A 23,343-nucleotide genomic window follows, 5' to 3' on the forward strand; every position below is an offset into this window, starting at 1 on the left:
ATACCACCCCAGTATACTCTGATGCAATTTGTTAAAAAAGTAAGAGTGGCACTAGACGAGTCCTTAGGTCCAGTGAAGCACAGCATCATCTACCTGGACTCTGCAACGTCCTTCTGGAAAAACAAAGTGGAGACTCAATGAATTGAAGATAGACAACAACTGCAGAATATCTTCCATAAGTGGGGCATACCATTCAATATCCTATTGGCAACACTAGTCCATACCAAATGTCGACAGTGAGCAGGTTTTGCCAAAGGTCTCAATGGGGAAAGCATTCACATTCCCTTCGATGGGAACATTCCGACATGCCTTAGTTCCGTACTCTATGGTGCCTTGTATACTTACCATTTTGTGGACACCTATTATTTGATCTTCTTGGCCCTGGTGTTGGCAAAGTACATATGGCACGCTGAACTTGCTCTCACCACAGAGAGCCTGATCACACTCGAGGAGCACCACAAACTGTTGCAGTGGGTAGGGGAGTGAAGGGCACTCATTGCAACCCAAAGTTCCTCACTGTAGCACCCTGGCACCTCAGTATTTGTGTCTCAGAGTGGCTTGATCTTGCCTTGGGAAGAGCTCCAATAACTAACTCATCAATCCTGTTTTCTACACACCCATCTAATTGCACATTACTCCCTCGTACTAACCCAGGCATGCTTGCCAGAATGCTCAGATGCCCACTTGTCAGCCATAACCTATTACACAGCAGATGGCTATGTGCCAGTCTCCTTCTCGCACCCTCTGCTGAAAAAGTTAATTAAATGGTTGTTGAGGATTTATACTTTTATCAAAGCCCACAGCAGTCTGAGTGCACAGCAGCATTGATTTGGTTTACAAAATGCTCATGTAAAATAGCCCACAAGGCAGCATTAACTTTAACTAATTGAACACATCTTAATCTAGCTCATTGAAAGCATCTTAATCGCTATTAGATCAGCTAGGTGTGTTGGGAAGATTCATGCATTCTCTGCCCTGGACTAGGGTCTTGATATTCAAGGTGAGCTGAACGCTATATCCACAATTCCTGCATACAGTACAGTCTGAATTAGTCTATCATTCTATCAGTCTCCCAGCTTTTTTTCAAGTACCACTATCGGCCATCTGTGCACCCACTCCATATTCCAGAGGTTAGTGGGCAGCATCGCAATTGTACATTGAGGACACTCTGATGAATCTGATGATGTCATTGCTCCTTTCCCAGCAGTAGCCTCTCTGCATGGGCCTAGGGGACGGCAGCTGCTAACTGATCCTGACGGGCGGTTACATGAGGGAGGACCAAATGGGGGAGGCGACCCTCGAAGGGGTGATGGATCATCGGATGAGACATGGCATCCACTTTTGCCTTTTTAGGGATGCTACCTCCATTCCGCAGACCTTGATGGCACATTGTCTGATTCCCTTCAATCATCCACAAGTCCTAATGGTAATACCTTCCAATACTCTCCGCACAAAAACACCAAGAACTGGCTATAGCTCCCATACATCTAGAAATACTGGGACGAGGACGCTGAATGGAGTAATGCAGATCACCAGGGACGAGAAGCACTAGATACGCTTTAGTGGGGGTGAGCGTTTGATGGGTGCCTCGACATTTAAAAGCTTTACCCAACATGGAGTTGGAGAATCTATCTGGGAAAGCTGACCCCCCCCCCACCCCCTCAGTGTTGACAGAGGGACTGTTACGCTCACCTGGTTCCCACAGGGGCGTCGATCGGACCCAGACAGCTGTGGTCTCCACTAACGTGATGCGTATTGCCGAGATGACTGTCTGGACTGGCCCGCCTAATTTCGTCTGTTTGATCCGTAGAAGTATTCTCCTGCAAGTAGAGAAAGGGATTTAGCCACCCGTGGATTTTAGTGATGGCCTCCTCCCACTGTTCTCGTTCTCCCCTCTTGTCACCTCCGATATCTCCTTTAGTAACCTCACCTTATGTTTTTAAAAGATGAGCTCTCCATCTTGCATGGCATGCAGGGGCATGTAGATACCAGTTACTTCACTGGTTTGAGGGTGCTGGAGGAGTTCCGGTGGAATATTGACTCTGGGGTTTATAAGTTCAAAGAGTTCAATATGTCCGATGTTCACTCTTATTCCATTCCCTTGTTGAATTGCAACTGGTTCAAAAGAATATTGCCTGGAGGCAGCTGATGGCGTTCAGGTAAGAGTCTGTATTACCCAATACTGTCCGGTAAGTTGCATGAGTTTAACTTGTTGTTTTCTCCCTTTATAGGTGCGGCAAATGAAGATGAGGCGTATTAACGGGTAATGCCTCCGGTGATAAATCGGGTAAGCCTTTGATAGTAAGAGATTGTATTTGTCGACTCTCTTGGCTCACCTTGTTGTTTCTTTTGTTTTTTTCCCCCAGGTGCTGGAGTTCGGCGAAGAAAATGATGGAGGCAGCGCCGGATCGAAAAATGCTGTGAAGACTGGTAAGTATGGCACGGCGCTGCAGCTGGCGATGCGACATGTGCAGAAATAATGTCCTTTTCAAGTTTGAAGACGTGATGGATCCGGAATCGGGTAATGATTGAAATAATGTCGTTGTTCTAACCTTCCCTTCTTCTTTCCTCTTTTGCTAGGAGCTCAGGATTCGAGACGGGCGTGGCTGAAGACTGGATGCTGACTGCAGGCACAGTGAGCGTTACGCTGCTGGATGCAGAATAACGCAAAGCATGTCTTGCTGTTTAAATAGCCTCCAAAGTAGTTCCATGTATGAAGTTCCCCAGAACCACACCCGAGTAAAGAATAGTCCCTGTAACAAAATAGTCCCATCCAAGCCTCACGTTGGCTTGGATTCAGTTGCAGCATGGTCTGCACGAGGTAAGTAATGTCTATGAGCCTGGCGCCAGCACTGATTCCTATTATGAGCCTGGTGCCTAAGGCGCCAGGACTGAACCCAGACAGCCCCTAGCCGGGGCTTCTGGGGTTTTAATAAATATCTGAATGACTGCTCCCGGGGCTGATGGGCTTGGTCCGGATGTCCGGGGGTAGGCGTCATGACAGCACTCCCCCCCCCCCCCCCCCCTCAAACCCCCCAGGCCCCTCCTAAAGGTGTTCTTCACCTCGGTCCTGTTTTGTCTGGGAAGTTCCGATGGAATTTTTTCACCAACCGAGGTGCATGAACGTGGTCACTAGGCTCCCATGACCTTTCCTGTGGTCCGTAACCCTTCCAGTCGATTAAATAAAAAAGTCTTGATTTAACCATTTTAGAGTCCAGGATATTTTTAACTTCGAATTCGGGTTCCCCATCTATTAGGATGGGGTCGGGTGGTTTGGCTAGTCTTGTCCCGGGTTGAACTGGTTTCAGGAGTGAAACATGAAAGACAGGATGGATCCGCATATCAGTAGGTAATTCCAATTTGAAGGCCACCGGGTTGATATGGCCTTAATAGTGTAAGTTCCCAAATATCTAGGATTAAAAGTCCATGTCCCTTTTAGAGGTATGTGTTTTGTGGCCAGCCAAACTTGATCTTCAATCTGGTATTGTGGGGCTTCACTTCTATGTTGATCAGCATTTTTCTTGTATTTCTCCTTCGCTTGTTTCAAATGTTCTGTTGCTTCCTTAAAGGCTTGTGTAATAGTAGAGTGCAGATGATTCACTGCGGGCATTTCTAAGTGTTGAGGGCGAATCGAGTTCTGATGTTCGAGGATGATGTCCATATATGGTATAAAAGGGGCTTTGTCCGGTTCCAGAATGTACAGTTATTGTACGCGTATTCGGATATCCATAAAGTATCCTTCCAATTGCTTTCGGTTTGGTGTAGCATGCAACGTAGGTACTGTTCAAGAGTCTGGTTGGTCCTCTCCGTCTGACCATCGGTCTGGGGGTGGTGACTGGTTGATAACCTCACGTTGATTTGCGCTAATTGACAACATCTTTTCCAAAATTGAGAAATGAATTGGCTACCTCGGTCAGAGACCAACACAGATGGAAATCCATGTATTCGAACAATGTTTTCGAGAAATTCCTTGGCCAAGATTGAAGCGGAAGGTAATCCCTTTAAAGGAATCAAGTGGGCCATCTTGGAAAAAAGATCCACAATAACCAGAATGGTGTTAAATCCATTACATGGAGGTAGATCAGTAATGAAGTCTAAAGACAAAGTATGGCAAGGTGTAGAAGGAATATCCAAAGGTTGTAAAAGACCAGCTGGTTTCTTCTTTTGACTTTTGTTTTGGGCGCAGATACCACAAGATAGCACAAATGACTTTGTCTTTTCGCCAGGTGGGCAACCAGAATTGTCTTTTAATTTTAGCCTCAGTTTTTGTGATACCTGGATGTCCTTCCATCAGAGCATCATGATAATTGGAGATAACTAGTTCTTGTAGTTCCTTGTGTGGTAGAAATAGATGCCCTTGATAGTAAGGTAGGTCATTGCTGACTGAATAATCTTTGCCTTTCTTTACCCAGTCCTGCAGGGCTGCAGGATCGAAAAGTTGTTGGATTTTTAAATGAAAATCTTCTAAAGTCTGTAGAGTAGTTATGCCAAGAATTCTTTGTTCTGAAATTATAGGCACCGGTTCCGGGTTCGAATATGCTTCTCCCATCCCTATTCGGGAATAAGGCATCTGCCTTGCCGTTTTTACAACCTGGTCGATAAGTGATCACGAAGTCGAATTCGGCAAAGAATAATGCCCATCGAAGTTGACGCGATGATTGGACCTTGGCTGTTTTCAAATACTGCAGATTCCTGTGATCGGTTATTACAGTGATGGTATGCCTAGCACCGAGAAGATAATGCCGCCAAGCCTTGATGGCGGACTTGATGGCTAATAACTCCTTATCAGTTACCGCATAGTTTAACTCTGGTGCTGAGAACTTTCTTGACCAGAAATCTACTGGATGAAGTTGACCGGTTTCAGGATCCTTCTGGGACAGGACAGCTCCCATGGCTAAACTGGATGCATCGGTTTCAACTATGTATGGAAGCTCAGGACGTGGATGCTTTAAAACAGGTGCAGATGTGAATTTCGACTTTAGTTCTTGGAAGGCTCTTTCAGCCTCTCCAGTCCACAAAAACATTTGTTTTTTCGCGAAAGTGCTGTGATGGGTTGTACAATATGTGAGAACTCAGGAATAAATCTGCAATAGAAATTAGCAAATCCAAGCATGCTTTGTACCCCTTTAACTGAACTGGGTGATGGCCACTTGAGGATTGCGTCCACCTTTCGAGAGTCCATTCAAACTCCTTTTGGAGTCAGGATAAATCCAAGGAATTCAACTTCTGTAGAATGAAAAACACATTTCTCCAATTTTGCGTATAGCTTGTGCTGGCGTAGTTTCTCGAGGACTGCACGAACATGCTTCTCATGGTCTGATTCTGAGGAGGAGTACACTAGAATATCGTCTATGTATACGACAACACAGACGTCAATGAGTTCACGAAAGACATAGTTCATAAAATACTGGAAGGCTGCTGGTGCATTGCACAACCCGAAGGGCATCGCCTGGTATTCGAATAACCCATACTTGGTGCGAAAGGCAGTCTTCCATTTGTCGCCTTTCTTTCCACGTACCAGATGATATGCCCCTTGGAGATCTAATTTAGTGTAGATGCAAGCGTCCTTTACTTGGTCTAGTAATTCGGGGGATCAGAGGCAATGGGTATCGGTTCTTAACCGTGATCTGATTTAATGCGTGGTAGTCTATGCACGTTCTGAGGTCACCTTCCTTTTTAGGCACGAAGAACAAAGCTGAGGATGCATGGGACTTGGATGGACGAATGAAGCCATTAGCAAAGTATTGGTCCAAGTATTGTCGTAGGTGAAGGTTTTCGGGTTCCGTCAGGGCGTAGATTCTACTACATGGAGGTTGTGCACCGGGTATGAGGTTGATTTGACAATCGTATGATCTGTGAGGTGTTTGCCTGTTCTTTTTGGAAAACATCCTGGAATTCTTGATATTCCTGAGGTAACTGCACGACTGGAGTAGTGACTGGCCAGGCCTTTGTTCAAGGGTTTTTTCAGGTAACAGGTGTGTGCACAATCCGGGAAGGTTATTCTCTTCTCTCGCCAACCAATACAAGGATTATGTGTTTCCAACCAAGGTATCCCCAGTATTATTTGGAGCTGCGGGGCTTTGATTAAATCAAACACAATAGTCTCTCGATGCCCATCCTGACTCAACAGTGTCATCTCTGCGGTGGAATGAGTTACAGGCCAGAGACAATTTCAGTTCCATCGACTGTGGTGACGACATCCAAGGTGGTCTTTTTGCAGAGAGGTAGATTCATCCTAGAAGCCAATTCGTGGTCCATATAGTTTCCTACGGCCCCGCTATCAATGTATGCCCTTATTGCGTGCATACGTGATGGCTGCCTTGGATCAATAAGTACCATTGGTATGATGAAGTGCGAGGTCTGAGTATCCTCCTTCAAGCTCGGCAAGCGGACCTCTATGCTTGCCGGGCGTGGTCGTTTCCCGACTCAGGCTCTGTCTGATTTCTATCAGCAACTCCGACTACTTTCTCGGATGGTTTTATAGGGCAATCCCATAGAAAATGTCCTGAGGCCCCACAGTACAGACACAATTGCATCTGCCGTCTCCTTTCTCTTTCTTTTTGAGTTAAGGGTCCCTTAACCCCCCCCGATCTGCATCGGTTCTGATGCATCTGTTCCTTTGGGGTAACATTGGGTTTAACCAATACCCGATTCTCGAACTTAGCTCGATCAGCCTTTCTATTCTGAAGTCGGTGGTCTAACTGGATCACTAAGTCTATATATTCTACGCAATCCTGAGGTGGGTTCACAATTTGAGCCAAAACATCTTTGAGTTCACCCCGAAGTCCACAATGAAATAATGTAATTCGTTTTACCTCTGGCCATCCGGTTTCCACCACCAACCTATTGAAGGTTGTGATATAGGTCAGTAGATCCTGGTTACCTTGTCGTAAGGATAAAAGTTCGTTATCCAGGGCCTGTCCCTGTAAATGTCTGGCAAATAGTCTTTCCATGCTTAATTGAAAACCCTGAAAATCCCGAAGAAGAGGGTCATCTTGGTTAACTAGGGGAATTGACCAATCCGCTGCGCTGTCACTAAGGTATGATAGTACAAAGGCTACTTTGGCTTGGTCGTTTGGAAAAGCTCTAGGTCTGCATAAAAAGTGCAAGCGGCATTGGTTCATAAACACGGCAAACTTTTTTGGGTCTCCAGCAAAAAGTTCGGGTGGAGCTAAAGGAATGCTCCCTGGTAGAACCACTTGCACAGGATTGCTCGATGAAACAGGAGTTGGATTCCTCCCGAGTCCAGGTAATGGTGTTTGCCCAGCTTGGTTCTGCAGCAATTGTCTAGCAAGATCATCAGTGCGCTCCTTTGACACAATCAGTTCTCTCCTGAGGGCATTAGTTTCTTGGCGCGCGGAGTGCACTTCTGCCCTAAGTTACCCTAACAATAGGGCTAGTTGGTCGGTTTCTGAAGTTTCCATTACGCCCGGGTGGGGATTTGTAGATAGGCTTCGCGTTCTGTTACGCTCACCTGGTTCCCACAGGGGCGTCGATCGGACCCGGACAGCTGCGGTCTCCACCAACGTGATGCGTAGTGCCGAGATGACTGTCTGGACTGGCCTGCCTAATCTCGTCTGCTTGATCCGTAGAAGTATTCTCCTGCAAGTGTAGAAAGGGATTTAGCCACCCGTGGATTTTAGTGATGGCCCCCTCCCACTGTTCCCGTTCTCCCCTCTTGTCACCTCCGATATCTCCTTTAGTAACCTCACCTTATGTTTTTAAAAGATGAGCTCTCCATCCTGCATGGCATGCAGGGACGCGTAGATACCAGTTACTTCACTGGTTTGAGGGTGCTGGAGGAGTTCCGGAGGAATATTGACTCCGGGGTTTATAAGTTCAAAGAGTTCAATATGTCCGATGTTCACTCTTATTCCATTCCCTTGTTGAATTGCAACTGGTTCAAAAGAATATTGCCTGGAGGCAGCTGATGGCGTACAGGTAAGAGTCTGTATTACCCAACACTGTCCGGTAAGTTGCATGAGTTTAACTTGTTGTTTTCTCCCTTTATAGGTGCGGCAAATGAAGATGAGGCGTATTAACGGGTAATGCCTCCGGTGATAAATCAGGTAAGCCTTTGATAGTAAGAGATTGTATTTGTCGACTCTCTTGGCTCACCTTGTTGTTTCTTTTGTTTTTTTCCCCAGGTGCTGGAGTTCGGCGAAGAAAATGATGGAGGCAGCGCCGGATCGAAAAATGCTGTGAGGACTGGTGAGTATGACGCGGCGCTGCAGCTGGCGATGCGACGCGTGCAGAAATAATGTCCTTTTCAAGTTTGAAGACGTGATGGATCCGGAATCAGGTAAGGATTGAAATAATGTCGTTGTTCTAACCTTCCCTTCTTCTTTCCTCTTTTGCTAGGAGCTCAGGATTCGAGACGGGCGTGGCTGAAGACTGGATGCTGACTGCAGGCACGGTGAGCGTTACGCTGCTGGATGCAGAATAACGCGAAGCGTGTGTTGCTGATCAGGTGTGGTTTAAATAGCCTCCAAAGTAGTTCCAGGTAAGAAGTTCCCCAGAACCACACCCGAGTAAAAAATAGTCCCTGTAACAAAATAGTCCCATCCAAGCCTCACGTTGGCTTGGATTCAGTTGCAGCATGGTCTGCATGAGGTAAGTAATGTCTATGAGCCTGGCGCCTGTGGCGCCAGGACTGAACCCAGACAGCCCCTAGCCGGGGCTGCTGGGGTTTTAATAAATATCTGGATGCCTGCTCCCGGGGCTGATGGGCTTGGTCCGGATGACCGGGGGTAGGCGTCATGACAGACTGTGAGGACGTCAAGACGACCGTGGAGTCGGCAGGCTCGGGAGGAAGGTTTGAGAACGAGGACTGCAGAGGCCGGTCCACCATACGACAAATGTGAAAGGGATGGAAGAAGCTTCCTAGCGACCACGGGAACCTGGAAACAACCTCACTGCCACCTGAACACGGTGTTATGCCCAGAGGAAAGAGGGAGTCGCGAAAGACGTGGAAGCTGTTTGGTGAAACCAGAGAGCCCGGGAGGTGGAGGCAGGACAGCAGAGTGCTGCCTCTCGTCTACCGCGAGGAAACAGAGGGATGCCGCAAGAAATCAGTGATTCCTAGAGAGCGAGAATGGGACACACAGGGCGATTCAGAAACGCTGCTAAAGAAAGACAAAAGTGTATGAAGCAAACAAGATGAAATCCAATATTACCCGAAAAGGATTTTCAGATGTATGTGAGAGAAAAGCAAGTTTGAAATTGTATAAATCTTATTGAATGACAAGCCCTGGCAGGAGAGTAAACTTGGCAAGAGCAAGATTTCATTTGTATAAAGTAATTCACATGAAAATCCCTAGCAGGGAAGTGCACAGGGCCAATGTCAAGTTTGCAAGTGTGAAAAACCAGTTACATAAAGATGTTCAACAGGCAAAGTCTGAAAACAAAGTTAACCAAAGTGGAAAAGAACCTAGTAGGGGAGTACACCAGGTATCCTACGAGGTTGGAACTTACACCCAAGTTGGTTTTTGTATTCAAATGTTTTGTTGAGCAAAGTGCCCTACGGAGAATTCATGCCCTTGAGGGTTTGAGGTGTCCTGAAGAAAAACCTGGGGGAAAAGGAACTGTGAACCTTATCCTTAAGAGAAAACTGGGGAAGGGAGTTGTCCCCTGGAACTGTGACCTTTATCCATTGGGAACCTTTGTGTTGGAGTTATGCATGTCTTTTGAACTTGAACGTTTGGGCACTTACAAGGCCAAAGACATTACCCATCACATATTATATTTGGTTTGTAGACTGTGAGGGCAAGGATAGGATTTCTGACACATGACATTTTGCTTTGGACATCTTGACACTGGACAGACCTTTGGTTCTGGTTGAGGCAGGGAGATACCTCTTGGAGTATGGATAGTGAGACCTTTTCAACCCCCTTTTGTTTTGAATAAAGATTTGTAGCCAAAACTGAGCTCACTGTGTCTGCCAGAGGCGTTGCTAGGGGAGGGGGTTTAGGGGGCTATAGCCCTGGGTCTTTTGGTTGTAGCCCCGGATATAATCTCAGGGTCTACAACCAAAAGGCTAACTAGTCCCGACAGTCCCGACATTAGTGTAGCCCCGGATCTTTTCCAGACCTAGCAACACCCCTGGTGTCCGCGTCTCATTCCTGGCTCCTCACAACACCAATGGTTTCTGGACTACTGACCAATTATTTGTGATGTTAAGTAATTGCACAAGGGGTCAGCATCTCACGTAACACAGGCTGGTCTGATAGATCATATCTTGCATTAACCTTTGTTAAACAGTGGAAGGAAGGCTGACTCAGGAGCTGGTTATGGCTCACTGAACGAGAGGCAAGACAGCACCAGTTATGTTCCATGGTGGTTTGGCTCTGCAGGAGATGTGCAAGGCTGCAATATGAGGAACACCTTCAAGTGCAGAGTCATTAGTGGGACCAGGCAGCTGGTTCAGTAGGTCTTTTGTAAAGATCAGATCAGACTCTCCCTCAATCTATTCTATGGTACTACTTTGCACTCTGAGAAGCATGGGGATTTATGAATTAGCCAATAATTAGTTACCTGTAACTGCAGTCATGCAGTGTTGGTGACATTCATAGATTTGCATGTGTTATACAAATTTCAACTCCATTTCAGTCCATATTTAAGTCAATATTTTAAATCACACAAGATTCAGGTTTTGATGTATTTGACTAACTGAAGATGCTATGCAGAGATGGAAAAACGCATTACCTTTCGAAGTCCCACAGACCTCTTTATCAGAGGGAAATGTTCAGTAAAGAGAAAGCCACAGCACAGTACATTTTCATGATGAAGGAAAAAGGAGTATTTTAAACTTAATTGACAGAAGGAACAGTATGCATGGAATCAGGGCCTGGAATTGCTGTCTTCTCTAAAAGATCATAAAATCTGCCGGAGGCAGGGATCATATAATGATTTGAAAAGAGTACACATTTCTAGCTGAGAATTCCATAAATAAATCTTTTTCTTTTACATGCAACTGTTAAGTTAGGCTCAAGCAGTCTTAAATCGGTCCCTGCAGTTAGCTAAAATGACTGGTGTTATATTAACAGGTGTATTGCAGTGTAGGTTTTAAAAGCATATAATTGGAAAACCGGGTCAGCATTTCCTTTAACTCACAGAATGTAAAAATGTGTTTGCAGCTTCTATCTAGGGTGAGGCCTTTGCAGTGATTGAGCACCTCCAACATCTGATACCAAACAATCCAACTCAGTACTTTTTATATGCTTCCAAAGATCCAGAAACGCAGTTACCATAGGTATTCCTGCACTGTGTGATATGGAGTTGAAATGATTAAGTTCTATAAATTGTGCTCATTTTGAATTGTGTATAACCGTATAGACAAGAAATAAAAAGGGGCATAGAGCTACAAATCTAAAACGACCCAGAATCTAGGTTACCTCTGTACTGAAATTCTTACTGGGAGGTCCAATATTGTATTCAGTTTGTATCCATGGATAACTACCTCCATTGTTCCACTGTTATCCCCAAGCGTGTTTTAAAGATCTGAATGTCTTTTAAATATCAAAATGTCATCCACACTTCATTTCTTCTTTTTAAGTCAGTTGTTTCCAAACTTTTTTAATGTCAAGCCCTTGAGTAAAAATACTGTTGGTGCCGCCCATCTCCCGCCAAATGCCAGAACAGTATATATTTTCTATTATAGCTTTGGAATGTGGAGTTAATGTTCTTATTGGACAATCTGTGGGCTATAATATCCATGCGAACACCCTAGAAGGTGTTCGACGTTCGTGATTGGTCAATCTACGGGCTATACGAACTGGTATGGCCCGCAGATTGATAACAGCCCACAATTAGTCTTGTAAGTGCTTACCTGTTTCCGCCGCCGCCCATTAAAGCCTGCAAAGTTGCAGCGTTGGTCTCTGTATAATTTCGGAACGGAAAGAGTTAACGTAACGTTCCGTATTACACGTTGCAAGACCAATGTGTGCCACGTCGCCCCACCCACTGAAGTGAAGCCTGAAGAAACACTTTCTGCTTTCTGTTCATGGAAAGCGATTCATTAAGTTTAAAATAGCCAAGAAGGAAGAGCTTCATTTTTGTATAATATGGAACATGGCATGTATCATTTTTCTCCGCAATGAAGTCATAGGGAACCTTCTCACATTGTTTGGTGCACCATAGTATGGGAAGGTGAATGGAAAACAAGGGCATAAAAATGTAAGTTGATAGCACGCTAAGTTAATGAGTTTGCAGAGGCACCTTGCAAATGTTTTCCTACTGTATTTAAGTGTGGAATAATTGGAAGCTTATGTTTCTGGAGTGAAAAAAAAACACACACACCTGAAATTACCTTAATTTTAATTAGAACACTGGCTGGGCATACGATTTCTCTTTAATGGCATACTCCTGCTACCCAATCACCATCCACCACCCTATTAAAAAAACACAACCAAGTCAATGTAGCTGCAACATTTATGTATAATTTGGCAATTATTTCTACTTCAATTAAACATGTCTCATTTATTGTACTTTAATTATTATTGAGGGTGTTCAAATAGCTTTATACACCTGCAGCTCGGGCCGTACCGGGCGTTCTGGTCCCTCATTAACTCGGTCTTCAGTGCCCTTAACGCCCTGTATGGCCCTCTCTGCAGGTCTATAAAGCTATATTAGCACCCTGGCTGGGGACACTAGCCAATCAGGGCGTTCGGAATGCTGGATCTATTTACTGGTGTGAGCCCTCAGCCGAGTTTCTCAAGTGCTGTGTGACTCATGACCTGTGCCTTCCTTGTGCCTCCCTCCTACCGCAATACTACGTTGTTTGTTCGGGTAAAGTAGCTTGAGGCCAATTTGTTAGAGACCCGGCAACTCACCCCACATCCCCACCACCATAATTAAATATCTAAACCCATCACCCATATATATTTGTGAGGCAATGTGTTATTGAATTGCGAACAAGTCTGCCTCGAGCAAATAGTCATGCAATTAAATGGGCAGGAACGTCTACCCCATTGCGCCTTTAACCCCTGTGAGCAAGCACACATGGTGCTAAAGGTAATTATAAAAAAGAAAAACGGACTTACCTTCAGTTCTGTGATGCTGCTTCTGGTTGATGGAGCCCATTTTCAGTCTTGATTATGCCATTGTAAGCCACACTGAAAATGGACTCCATCTTTCAGTAGCAGCGTCACAGAAAAAAGGTAAGCCCGCTTTCTTTTTTATAATTTACTTTAGCCTTAAGACTGATGTGTGCTTATTTGCGGGTGCTAATGGCAGTACACACCTCGGTGTTGGTCCACCCGTACCGGTAACGACACAGCCGCAAAATGTTAGCAAGGGCCCTTAACCTGTGCACCAGGCATTTACCGGCAGGGTTGGCCTAGCACCATAGTGTGCATCACCTCGGTATAGCTTGTAGAGTTGTTCTTCTGGCCCTCAAAATCTCAATAACACTACACTACATTCCAAGACACTAATGGCAGCGCAGGAGTACCCACAGCAAAGTCCTTGCTACTACCCAGGCAGATTTATATCCACCCGAGTTGTCACAGGGATTTTGCAGCAGGGTTCATATCTTTTATATATTATAATTTCTGGAGTGATGTAGGTTGTAATACATTTATGAAACAAACCACCAAGCCATACTAGGCGTTATGGGCCCATAAACATAATTAAATGCCCCTGCTGTGCCCTGGCTTTTAACTCTATCTTCAGGGCCCATAACTCTTGCATTGGCCCTCAGTTGGGGTCTTTAAAGCTTATTTAAAGGCAGTCATCATTCACAATTTTTTAAAGAGCCCTGAATCCACTGAGAATCTCCCGGGCACCTTTGGTGGGCCAGCCCCACAGTTTGAAAGTCAGTTCTTGAATACTACCCTGATTCAGGATCTTTTAATCTTACATTTAATCTAGACATTTAAAGACCACACTTTTGTAAAAATACCATAACGAACAAGTCCTTTTGGCAGTCTCATTCTGTACATTTGGAGTTTCCGCACAGAGATAATATGTCCAGAAACACTTATATTGCAGCACTATGCTGCCTAAGTTGTTACTCACTGCCCGAGTGGCTGTGTTTTCAAAGACTAATGTCATCTACAACAGACCGCACTATTGTCATTTTTTGTCTTCTAGGAACATTTGCACCACTCGTTACAAAAACAGAGAAGAGACATTTTATTTAAGACACAATAAAAGAAACCTATGTGCCTTCCTGAGGCGTGCAACCAGCGCCAAGCTTTTACAGTAATTAATACATAAAATAAGCACAGAACCATACGTTTTTTGATCGGCTAAACCCAGATTAATTAAACAAGACCGGGTTTTTTTGTTTCTCCCTATCCTTCCTGTATTTCACAGTTTGTAGAAACTAACACTAAGCTCAGCAACAGAACACAGAGGCCTGAAGCATAGCGCTGTAACCTCCAAGAACATTGAATTAAATTATATTGCCCACAGTTTGGAAGTGTAAGTACACCCCTATATCAGTATGCTAATTAAAGCAGGAAGTTATGTCCCGATGCTAAATAATGAAAATGAATAGCACAATCGAATCAAATGTGGATATAATTAATATATTTGAAAAAATGTTAATTAAAACCCCAACAATCTTTCGTTGCCGGAAACACAAGTTTACAAATAATACCTGAGCACAAGAATCTAAAACAAAAGTGTCAAGATCAGATCAAGAAAACGTATACAAATTGGAAATAGTGTGAAAAGTGACACTTATGAATTTAAAAAATCCAGTGGATAGAAAAAGGATTGTGGAATTGCAGACAGCGCTCTCCAGAAGAAATGCCTTACATTTGTTTTAAATAAAGTGTGAAAGGAATGAAACATGTCAGGATAAATGTAGATGAGACTGAATGAATGGATTGGAAATGAAAATGAATGAAACAGCATTTGCACTGCAGAGTTGTATTTAATTATGTATTTTTAGATGTGTAGACAACTCTTTTCCTGCACTGCAAACCGTAAACCCACTGATCCTTAAGAATTTGTAAAACACAGATAGTAATTAATGTACTTTTCTGTATTTAAGAATCTATTATTAAGCAAAGTGCTTTGGAAATATGGCAGTTGAGGCCCTTGCTCATTTTGAAAGTAGTGGGCAGTAAATGCCAACTTCTTTAATGTGAAGAACGATCAGGCAATATTTGTGTTTACCCAATACGACATAACCATCAAAGTACAAGAACGTGTTGATGGCTGCGTTTTCACAACATGCAACACTTGAAACTTTATTTAGACTAAAGACTTGTTTTAATTTCACCTTCATTTAATTGTTCTCGCTGGTCCCTGAACAATTTGCTACAGGGACTTTTAATTGTGTGTGCGGCCATTTGCATGGATAATAGACATATTAGGTTTCAAAATCTTGCTGTTGTACTGATTCCCCTTTCACAGGTGTCAGGATCTCCTTTCTTGACATAATAGCAATTGCTATATTTAAATATGGATCAGTCAAATTGTTTCATTTTCAATGTATTTAAAATTACGGATTGCCACTGATATTTATGTTGAAATGCTGTGAAAGTTGTTGCTAATATTTTCTTGGTTTTGGAGTGCCATCAAGACCACTGAGAATTCTATGGCATATAATCTGTTTACCCTGGTATTAGCACCCTGATTGAATGTATGCCGTAAAGGAGGATCCCTGCATCATATTTTGCTGAGGTTCGATTTCTGCTGATGTGCTAGCCTCGGAGTGGGTATGCTTTTCTGGCCTCACATGGATCAAACAGGAGATGGGGAGTTGTCCTAGAGGAACACTTGGAACTGGCACAATAGGAGGGATGTGATTCACCACAACTGTAGGCTTATCCGGCTTCTATAAATCTCCTTACTTAATGGTCTACTGGGTTGTTTGGGGATTGAAAATACTGGGAGCTATTTGGAGTATGCTTCGAACGTAGAAGGGGTTGTTTAGCTTGACACCAATCGCTATCAAGAGCTACATTTGACTCCAGACCCAAATGGTGCCATACATCTTGGTAAAGTGTATAATGCGGTATTAGGACACCTCTTGAAGGCATTTAAAGCATGATTGTCTTATATATTGTGCAAAAATAATATAATGTGGAAACAGTGTCGTCCAACATTATAGCTCCTCAATCCACAGAGATAGTTTCTGCTTACTGGATGATACCTATTATGTAGGAGCTGCTTTTGACTCAGCTAGCAACTCTTTATTTCAATCCCTATTATAGTGACAGGATTGTGTGGATTGGTTAATGAATCTTCCTCAACTATCAGGATTTATGTTAATGCAATGTACATTGTTTTGAAGTACAGTAGTGCTGCCTCCCCGATCCACCTGCCTCTAATGACCCTCTCATCTTCCTGTGCTAGTTCTCTCCTGCTCTGCTGACTCTGGGGTGAAGTCTTCAGATAATGGAAAGATTCTCCTGGAGATGTCTCTGGGTCGGCTCCTACGACGTGCTTCTTCCAAAGCATCTGGCCTCCTGACCTTGAACCCCACCAGCAGTTCTTCCACTGTCCTGGATGGAGAGATAATCTACTCCAAGAACAATGTGTGTGTCCATCCGCCAGAGCTTCTGCAGGGGCTCGGGGCCCACCACCCAGGTGAGACCCTTCTTAAACCATTTTCCTCCCCTATCAAGCTATGCACTTTTGGTAATTGCTAGTCGGGATCTGCTTTTATGTGCCAGGGCTGCTGAAAAAGATCAGTGTACTTCTTCCCTGCTTTGCTCTCAAATAGTCTCTTGTGTAGTGTCCCGTATGCTCGCATGACTTGGCAGCAGATGCCAAACTAGTAAATGTACAAATATGGTTTCACACACATGCACTTTTTGCATTCTTTTTGTGCTGTGATTTTCATAAAATCCTGACCCGGAGCACAGTGCCAACATTATATTTCTGAATCAGGTTAAAGCTAAGAGCTGATTGGGTGGGTTTGAGCCTATAGTTCAGAGATGTGTACATATCTATTGGCCTGGGAATCAAAAGTAATGACTTCTTTTGATTTACTTTATAGTGTATATTTTAGGGCACCAGCAACTGAACAATGGATTACCTTTGCTCCACCTCCGATTTCCATGTGGCTTCCATTCCAACTCCTGGTCCCTTTTTTACTTTCATCCAAAAATGTTCTATATAGTGTGATGATTCACAAGTTGTCAAAACTTCTCCGCAAGGGGGAGCCGTTTTCCATGAGGCTAGGGATGTGCGGCCGCTACCCTATAGTCCCCGTAGGGTGGGTTCATGCGGGAGGACCTCATGGGGAGGGACTCCCCATCTAGGGACAAGGACAATCACCTGGGTTACAGCCCAATGAATGTTGTCACTCCCCAACATTCCCACTGTTCAGAACCACTTTTTTGAAAGTCAACCCCATGTAATGTTGGCAGATGGAAATAACCGTAAAGCCAAACGTACTAGGACGAAGAAGAACACAGAAGACATCAAGGTCATTGACAGTGCTTGTACTGGTATGAGGTGGCCCCAAGGAGACATAAGGAGTCAGTTGCTAAGAGAGACAAAGGACATTTACAATCTGCATGGGAGGGACTCGATACAGTGTATAAAAAGGAACAAAGGACTATCAAATGTGTCAAGCACAGCTGTGTCAAGCGTGGCTGTGTCAAATCCCACTGGGTGTAGCAGCAGGTGTGGAGGTGCACCAGTGCAAGCATTCCAAGCTCTGCCAAAGGACCGGAGGGAAGAGGACACTGATGAAGTGCTGTGGGAGTCCTCCACAGCTTCTGCAGGTGCAAACCCTGGCAGAAGACCAAGCTGGAGAGCTGAGCCACGGAACATATGAGAAAAGTACTGTGCAGCCGACGGAGCAACGGCAGAGAATCCGCAGAGCCAGAGAAAAGACCTGCGGTCCCAGGACATCCCGGTGATGTACCACGATCCCACACAAGGTAATGGGAGGTACGAGAGACACAGAGGGGACACAGGGATAGAAGGGAAGTTGGTTCACAAAGCTCCCTTGTGCTTCAGTAGTGGGGAGATTGCTACTGAATATAACTAGAGACGTTTCTGAGACCCGAAAGCAGATACTGAGAGCATTAGAGGAAATATTCCTCGTCAAAGAAAAACCACTGACTACCAGAGAAGGTCCGAGAGCGAATACTGAGAAGAAATTGAGCAAGCAAGGAGATGTGTTAAAGACGCCAGGGGAAGGGAGCCAGTCCCCCTGGTTGTGTTGTGAACTATACCAAGAAATACCAGGAGAAGGGAGGCATTTTCCTGGTCCCGAACTGGTAGTTGTGCTAGAGATGTCAGGGCACTGAGTCATTCCCCAGGCTGTATTGGAAACTGTAAAGCGGAGAAGCGAGTCATTCACCTGGAGGCGAAACCTTGGATAAGGGCTGTGTGAAACCTGCAAGTCGGTGGAAGGGAGGCATTCCCTGTTGCCTTCTTATTGCAAGTTACATTTTTTTGGACGCTATCCAGGCAACACGAGAAGGAAACCATTCTTCTGAAGAAGGAACTTTCTTAGTTTATCCATTAGTTATAGTGAAAGGGATATGAGAAGGTTGTGACACTGTACGGTGGAGTTCTTTTTGACTGACATTCTGATTGGCCCTTATAGAGAGAGGGATAGATAGGTTTTTGGTACTGAAAATAAGTCTATAACCACCACCATGCCACATTTTTGTCAGCTTCCTTCTTTGACACCCTTACTATAGATTTACTAATTCTTTTAAACAACCTATAGTACTGACAATGTAATAAATTATTCATTCTGAGGATAAAGTGTAGCAGTATTTGGATTGATGCAGAGGAGAGGGTGTGCAGTCAGGCCTACTCACCCCTCAGAGTCGACCCTCAGCAAGATTTACATGGAGCTTTTCCTGTTCAGGCACATACAAAATTGGGACAGTGGTATTTTCCCACAAAGGTCACGGAAGGCAGGTGCCTTTGTTTCAGGAGCGGTACTGTCATCATTTGTCTGCTTTGCAATTTCCTGTGCCACCTCCCTTTAATACAGCCCTAAGGATGCAAGAAAATGGTTCCCTTCTTTTTTGTTTTAAAATGGAGGAGTATGGTGCAGAATTCTTCACAACTCTGGTTAATTCTGTGCTGTTTTATGCTCTTCCAAAATCTGCCAGACAAACTGTAGGTGAGGTTGTAACTGGAGTATGATATTTTTGCCTGATGAAGAAATATAGCGAGTGGAAGTCGCACCAAGATGTGTGGGTCTCCTGGGCACAGTCCTTCGAGCATCTTCAGGTACCCGTTTGGCTGCTCTTGTAGTTTATTTGAGGCTGAACACTGAGCCCATCACAATCATATCAGCTCAGACCTTGGCATTCATTTGTGATATTGCTTCCCACTTTCTCCTGTATGATTCCTGTGGCACCTCTACAAGGTATCTGGATCCTCCGACATCAGACACCCACCGGACATCAATCTTCCCTGCTTACCTGGATAATGTGGGATTGTTGGCATAGGGTAATCAGTGGTCCATTATATGTCTATCCCCAGTAGTAGGCGCCCCAAAGTCAAAACAGAGATTGTGGGCCAAGAACAGGATAGTATACGCATGCATTAGTGAAAAGAAATTATAAAAGACAGGGAGTCTAACATAAAGACCGTTCTGCAACTGCTTGTGACTCTTGCCTGGTATTTAGTATCGATGCCTATGCCTGATGTGTTTCCAAGAACTCGGAAGGGGACAGGTATGAGCCTTCATTCTCCCCAGTTGCAGCTGCTTTCCCTTGATTGGTTGTTCGGCTAGAAGAGAGTAGCAATAAGTTCACAGAGCCTGTGCTGAAACACTGCTTCTATTGCTGCTGCTCCTTTAGACGCTGATATTCCCTTGTTTACATTCATGTTTGGGCTGCAATTGGGGACCAGGGGCAAATTGCCCCACTCACAAGAAGTAGGCTCCTGACTGGAGACTGGGGCCACAAGAATGAGATACTAGATTAGAGACTGAAGCCTTGTGTTTATCTTTATTCTCTGCATTTGTAGAAACAAGATGTTTGGATTGCTTTCTCTTTGAACGTGCGAGCGCCCACTTAACGCATTGTGTCTGCACGAGGAAAGCAAGGAGGGAAGGCCCGTGCTAAGGCCAAGACTCGCTCCTCGCGGGCAGGCTTGCAGTTCCCAGTAGGCCGTGTGCACAGGCTGCTGTGTAAGGGGAGCTACGCTGAGCGGGTGGGAGCCGGGACCCCCGTCTACCTGGCTGCCGTGCTCCAGTACCTGACTGTTGAGATCCTCGAGCTGGCCGGCAACGCTTGCCAGGACAACAAAAAGACTGCATCATCCCTAGACACCTGCAGCTCGCCATCCGCAACGACGAGGACTCGGCTGGTGCCTCCCTCTGGAACAGCCTCCCTGCCTCCCTTAAACTTGAGGAGATCCATCTCCGGTTCCAGAAGCTCCTCAAAACCTTTCTCTTTGCTTCTGCTTTTTCTCCTCCTCTCTGCTGACCTCCTAGCTGTAACTGGAACTGCACTGGCTACCTGGACACCCTCTAATCTCAGGAACAGGTCCCTCCCCCGCCAGTGTTTCACACCTGTGCTGCCCACCTGGCAACCCCCGCACTTGGGGACTGTCTCTGTATCCCTACAGTCCCCCTCCCAACCCTTGACACCTGATGTCTGCACTTACCCATGCACTTGCCATATGCTGGCTGCTGCTTACTTATGGTTATCATCTTTGCCATGAACTGCACTGTCCGTGCCCCCTTCCTACGCACTTGTGCGATCTGAATGACACCTGGCCTAGTACGATCGTTTTCCGTCCTCCCTTTTGTTCCCCTCTCTTGCCTAGTCGCGCCTTGAAACATTTGTGTATAGGCGCGTTATAAATGCCACATCATATGATATCATAATACCTCAGTAGTACTCCAACATGATCTATTGCAGAGCCAGAATCGGGGTTCAGTAATGTTCTGGCGAAAATGGACACTTTCTTCACGTTTAGATAGACTTGTGAAGATTCGCCATGCATTACATTTAAATAGAATTGTGAAGGTTAGCCATGCGTCAGACTTAGAATCGTGAAGGTTAGCAACCGAGAAAAACTTTGGGAGTACCCAATGTACTCACCACCCCACTCCTGCTCCCCTTCTACACACATCCCTTGTACTATACACGCCCATGGCTAGTCAAACTACATACAAACGCACACCCAACATAACTAACACTTGCATACAACAACAATCCAAGGCTCTGGACCGTACCCCTACAGACACAACACGCCAGCGCACGCAAACAACCCATGTGCAGCCCAACGACACCAGTTTCTCCTGGTTCTGGACCTATCCTATCCCTCTACCCTCACTAACCAACCCTGTACTCTAACTTGCAGAGTCATGTGAGCTCCTGGAGACTACCCCTAGTGGTAGCGATGCATGGTACAAGTCAACAAAACATAACACTACCTTGTTTGGGAGCCAACCATGCTCCTTAGCTCTTTATAAACTGTAATCTTGTTTGTATTCTAGATTATTTTAATTAAACCAGTGTATTCAACATTCTGTGTCAGATATTATGTAAAGGCTCACCTTATAATCCAAGATCTTGTCAAATATGGTTGGAAACAGATATACACACAGTGAAAGCTTTGTACCTTTCCGAAGATGCAGAAAATGGCACCAGCATTTGCACCCATTACTTTGTGCATTTTTGGTTTCCAAATGTGGGCTTTTACTTCCCTATGCCCATGTGAGACCTCCATCCACCGACCTGCCACCGACATGCAACATTGAAACCACCTCAACCCTACAGTTTTTATACTGTAAAAAACAGAGTTCCTTACAATTCTTTGCAGACATGTTCAAGGTTCACCCTGCACTAATTTGTTAAGTTGTTAAGGCGAAATGGTAGTTACATCACAGGGAGAGAGTTTGGGAGGGTGCGCTTTGTGCACAATAATTCCTAAAGAGCCCATCACTGGGTGAACATCAGTGGAACTCCAAACTGAAACTGGAATGCTGCAGAGGGATGCTTGTACAGCAGGCACAAGACAAAGGGACTTAGCTAGGAACTTAAAATCAAATTCAATCCTCTCGTGAGTGTCCTGGGGGGCAGTATAGTCCGTCCCTGTGGTGCGCGGATGATTCTTCTATTTCATGCTTTGTAAACCCGTTTTCTTCCTTGCTTTTGAAGCATGCAGTGCCTCAACGATCTCGGAAGCACCCAAGGCCCATCTTGTTATTCCTATAAAAAACACCAACGCAAATAAACAAAGCCTCGAGAATCAGAATAGCAAGGTTTCAACCACTACTTTTTGGAAAGTTTTGACGTGTGGATGAAAGTCACCATACTTGATTAGGAGGTCTTTTAGGCTGTTTCAAAGTCGCCTTTGAATTGGACTCAGCATGAAACTTCATGTGCTGGTGCTCTGTCTATCTTGTAAGTAACCTTTTAAATACAAGCAGAGCCGGAACCAACTTCATCAAGTTTGATTTCTGGTCCAGGCCCTGCATTTCAACAACTTTAGTAGTGACTTTGATCTGGAGAAGGCACAGTTCCACCTTTACCAATGTGTCTCTAGGCTAGTTCTTTGCACTGATTTGAGGCCACTGTGCGCCTTACCTAGGAACGATTAGGATCAAGGCTGAATAAGGCAACAGTTATGCAGAGATGCTGTTGTGCAGGCCCAGAAAGTCACGCAGACCGGCTGGCAGCAGGAGACCCCAGATAATCATGTGATCCTTTAACCTAGTGACGTGACCCCACAGACAAAGGCATTTAGGCCACCACTCCTGCCATCAACTGGCCAAATGACCAAACAACTTTCAGCTTCCCGATTTGATCTCCTCCATTCTCGCATGTCTCCTGCCCATGTCCGCATCCCATGAGAGAGAGAGGAGTGTAAGAGTAAAGAAGTTAGATGGTGGAAGGTGAGAGCGTTACCGAGTGACAGAGAGGAAGAGGAAGATACGGGTGTTGGGCGAGGGGGAGGTAGTAGCAGGAATGGTTGGATAGTTAGTCAGAAAGTTAGGTGGGAGAGAGGAAGGAGTGTGAAAATAACTGAAGGAGTAGGGAGAGAGAAGGAGAGGGAGAAGTAGAGGGAGTGAGCAGAGGAAAAGAGGACGTTTTAGGAGAGAGGCGAGTTAAAGGATTGTGAGAAACGGAGGACCTCAGAAGATCAGAGGCAGAAGGGAGGAAAGGCAGAGAGGATGGAATCAATAGTGTTCGGAGTAAAAATCACATGACACTATGGGAACAAGCAGTGTGGACTTCCTAGAGTTAGAAACCCTTAATTAAACCCAGAGGGAGTCGGATAGAGGAGGATCAGGCCTTTAGGCCCTCCCTTGAGACTAGAATAGACTTAGGTAGTTGGAGGTACTTGGCAGTAGTCTTTCATTAAGAGATCTGTTAATGGGGAAGGTAAGAAGGACTCGATGGGCTAGGGTAGAAGGCGCCCACGCGGAGGTCAAGGGTTTATATTGGG

The 23,343-nt window shown here is 45.0% G+C and overlaps 1 protein-coding gene across 1 annotated transcript in view; it reads left to right on the forward strand.

Moving 5' to 3' along the window:
- TBC1D16 (TBC1 domain family member 16) overlaps positions 1-23,343 on the forward strand; it is a 1,332,482-nt gene that overhangs the window by 310,647 nt on the left and 998,492 nt on the right. The window contains exon 2 of the mRNA XM_069655199.1: positions 16,312-16,545. Within this exon, the coding sequence (XP_069511300.1) occupies positions 16,374-16,545 (172 nt within the window). The 5' untranslated portion in view covers positions 16,312-16,373. The remainder of the gene's footprint in view (positions 1-16,311; positions 16,546-23,343) is intronic.

Source organism: Ambystoma mexicanum, chromosome 3q (assembly GCF_040938575.1).
Source record: "Ambystoma mexicanum isolate Mex_15411 chromosome 3q, UKY_AmexF1_1, whole genome shotgun sequence".
In the NCBI taxonomy this organism is placed as follows: Eukaryota; Metazoa; Chordata; class Amphibia; order Caudata; family Ambystomatidae; genus Ambystoma; species Ambystoma mexicanum.